Source organism: Pagrus major, chromosome 2 (assembly GCF_040436345.1).
Source record: "Pagrus major chromosome 2, Pma_NU_1.0".
NCBI lineage: Eukaryota > Metazoa > Chordata > Actinopteri > Spariformes > Sparidae > Pagrus > Pagrus major.
This window is the reverse complement of record NC_133216.1, coordinates 14,170,382-14,173,517: the sequence shown is the minus strand read 5'-3', so window position 1 is coordinate 14,173,517 and position 3,136 is coordinate 14,170,382. Positions and strand designations below refer to the sequence as shown.

At 46.2% G+C, this 3,136-nt stretch overlaps 1 protein-coding gene across 1 annotated transcript; it reads right to left on the bottom strand.

Moving 5' to 3' along the window:
- Positions 1 to 200: 200 nt before the first annotated feature.
- Positions 201 to 2,365, bottom strand: LOC141016743 (alpha-(1,3)-fucosyltransferase 4-like). The gene has a single exon (XM_073491277.1). The coding sequence runs from the start codon at positions 1,963 to 1,965 to the stop codon at positions 796 to 798; it is 1,170 nt and encodes a 389-aa protein (XP_073347378.1). The 5' UTR covers positions 1,966 to 2,365; the 3' UTR covers positions 201 to 795.
- Between the last annotated feature and the right edge of the window lie 771 nt (positions 2,366 to 3,136).

Here is a 3,136-nt window from a genome sequence, read left to right as displayed (position 1 = left end):
TAATCTTGTACTTTAGGAATTATATTCAATTATAATCTTATCTCTGGTAAAATGTTATGAGTTTTTTTTATGTGGTTTGATGCATGTGTGTGTAGGGACATAGAAAAAGAGTTCAAACTACTTGATCAAATTGACAGTGGAAGTGTGACACGAGTTAGAACAAAATATAATTAAAAAAAGTCACATGCCAGCAAGAAAAATGTCACTCAATTGAATTTATTGCAAAAGTGTCCACATGTTCACAGTTCATATTTATAAAAACTAGACAAATAAACAACCCACTAATCATGGGAAAGTGAAAGAAATCAACCATAAAATCAAAATATAGAATAATCTCTTCCCTTTTAAAGGAGCACTGTGTAGTCTTGGGGAAGAAATTTTAATCAGAAGAGAAAGATCTTCTTTCACTGATTATTTTTTAAAACAAACTAAAGAAACAAACTCTCTTTGTTTTCATGACTGAATAAAATGAATAAACAAACCGTAGTTTCATACTGTTTTACTTTGTTTATATGTGGCGGACCCTGCCACCTTTCTAGCTTCAAACAGTGTTCTGGGAACCTTATTTTCCTCTGAGAACAGCTTGTTTATTCAGTTATGGGGGAAAAAAATGTATTATTGTCTCATTAATATTGTAAATATTACAATTCTGAGTTTGAATTTCTTCTCCAAACCTACATAGTGCTCCTTTAAGCCTCCCAAATGTTTGTGGTTTCAGCAGTTAACAACAGAAAGGGTTTCATCACAACACTGTCCATCAGTTCTCACAGCTGCTCGAGGTGCTGCAGCTGTCTATCACGAGTGAAACCAGGGGGTCAGGTATTTGACCACATCAGTCCTGCCTCTGTTCCTCCGCACCGCCCTGCAGGCCGTGCAGTAGTGCTCAGACCAGATGGCGGGCTGGTGCACGCTGTACTTCCCTCTCCAGTCCAGGTGTTTCCGCAGCTTCGCCGGGTTGTGCCACAGCTTCAGCAGGTACAGAGCCAGCCCCCTCACCGTGGGGAAGTCATCCACGTGGATGAAGGCCTCGGGCGGCAGGAAGCGCTCGTAGTTCTTCCTGGACGGACCCAGGACCACCGGGATGGCCCCGGCCAGCACCGCGTTCCACAGCTTCTCCGTGATGTAGTCGGTGTGCTGCGAGTTCTCCAGAGACAGGTAGAACTGGTACCGACGGACCAGCCGCACAACGTCGCCCCCGGTGTCCTCTGGGAGCGGCCGGCCTGCGCGTCCGAACACATCCACCTGGATGTGCCGGCGGAGCTGGTGGTACAGAGCCACACGGTAATGAGACTCCGACCAGTTACTGATGACCCAGGCCAGGAAGCGGGGCCGGCGGAGCTTTGAGCGTGAGGGTACTTTGAGCGGGTGCGTGGAGCGGTTCTGGGGACCCTTAACTGTGTGTCCACGAGGGACCAGGTAGCCGTAAGGCAGGGAAATGTCTGAGTCTGTCCGGTAGGTCAGTGTGAGGTTGAAAACACCCTCAAACCTCCACAGTCTGGGCGTGTGCGTGGGGGACTCGTAGTTCATCCATATCCACTTTTGCGCACTCGGCCGCGGTTCCGGCGGCAGCTCGGTGGTGCCGGTGGCGACCTCCCGGTGGTGTATGAGCACCGCGTCAGCCTGCCCGTACGCGCCCCAGTCATCTGTGAGCGTGCACCCTTTGATCTGATAGAGCGCGGCGCAGTCCGGAAGTTTGCGGTGCCGGCCGAACGGATGCGTCCAGATCAGGAGCGTCACCGGGATGTCCTCGTCAGACACCAACGACTGCAGAGCGGGCGGGTCCGGCAGGTAGAGCAGGCAGGCTCCCAGGAATGACACGAAGCAGAACATGGCCACGCACACAGGGGAGCTTCTCCTCTTGAGAACACGTAAACAACATTTTATCCGCAGGGACAAACCTGAGCTCCTGTCTGCTCTGTGAGCTGTGGAGCGGCCCGCTGCTCTCCAATGAGCTCCAACTCCCATCGACGCCCTTCACCTGCAGAAACCTCTCACAGAATCAGCTGTTATTAGAAACTTTTCAGGAAATGTAGTCCCCCCGCATCCTGCTGGCACACCTTACTGCCCTACTTTAATCTCCCTTTTGTTTCAGTTCCATTGAGGAGTGCCGACAATGTTTGTCAACTTTGACACCAGCGGAACAGGTCCGTCAAGCTGCATTGTCGTAATATTAAGCAGCAGTCTCTAAACAGACAAACATTTGCAGCAGCAGTTTACTGCATGCTCAAACATCTTGACGTGGCAGCGGTGGTCCGGGCTCCTGTTACCGGTGAATGGGCCTTTTGTGAGACCTGTTGGCCTCTCAGACACTTTTAGGCTGAGTAAACAGCTCGGGCCAGGGCGCGGTGTCCTGCTGATGGAATAAGCAGAGGACATTTTGTAAATAGAGCAAGACATATTAGTCATTTAGCTTTTAAAGGTGCACTGTGTAGTTTTGGTTGAGAAATTTTAATCAGTAGAGAAAGATCTTCATTGACTGATTTTTAAGCCTAAATAAACTTGATAAACAAACTCTCTTCATTTCGTGACTGAATAAACAAACTGACCTTAAAGGACAACACAACTTCATACCGTTTTCCTTTTTTATATTTGGCGGACCCCGCCACCTTTCTAGCTTCAAACCGTGTTCTGGGGACCTTATTTTCCTCTGAGAACAGCTTGTTTATTAAGTTATTAAAATATATATATATTATTACCTCATTAATATTGTAAATGTTATAATTCTGAGTGTGAATTTCTTCTCCAAAACTACATACTGCCCCTTTAAATGAGTCTGTTTTAGGGTAGGCCTGTGAGACAAATCAGAAGCATAAGGGGCATTACTGGAGCCTAATTAAGAGTTTTGGCCAATAAACTCATATGAAACTAATCCTCAAGTAATCCCTAAAATATGGATTCATTAAAGCACTTTTTTTACACACAGGCCTACTCTAAAATAGAGCAAGTTAAAGGGCAGTTTGTAGTTTTGGAGAAGAAATTCAAACTCAGAATTTTAATATTTACAATATTAATGAGGTAATAATACAAACTCTGTAATATTTATCTTTTCCAAGCCATTCACAGAGGAAAATAGGGTAACAGAACACTCTTTGAAGCTAGAAAGGTGGCAGGGTCCGCCACATATAAACAAAGTAAA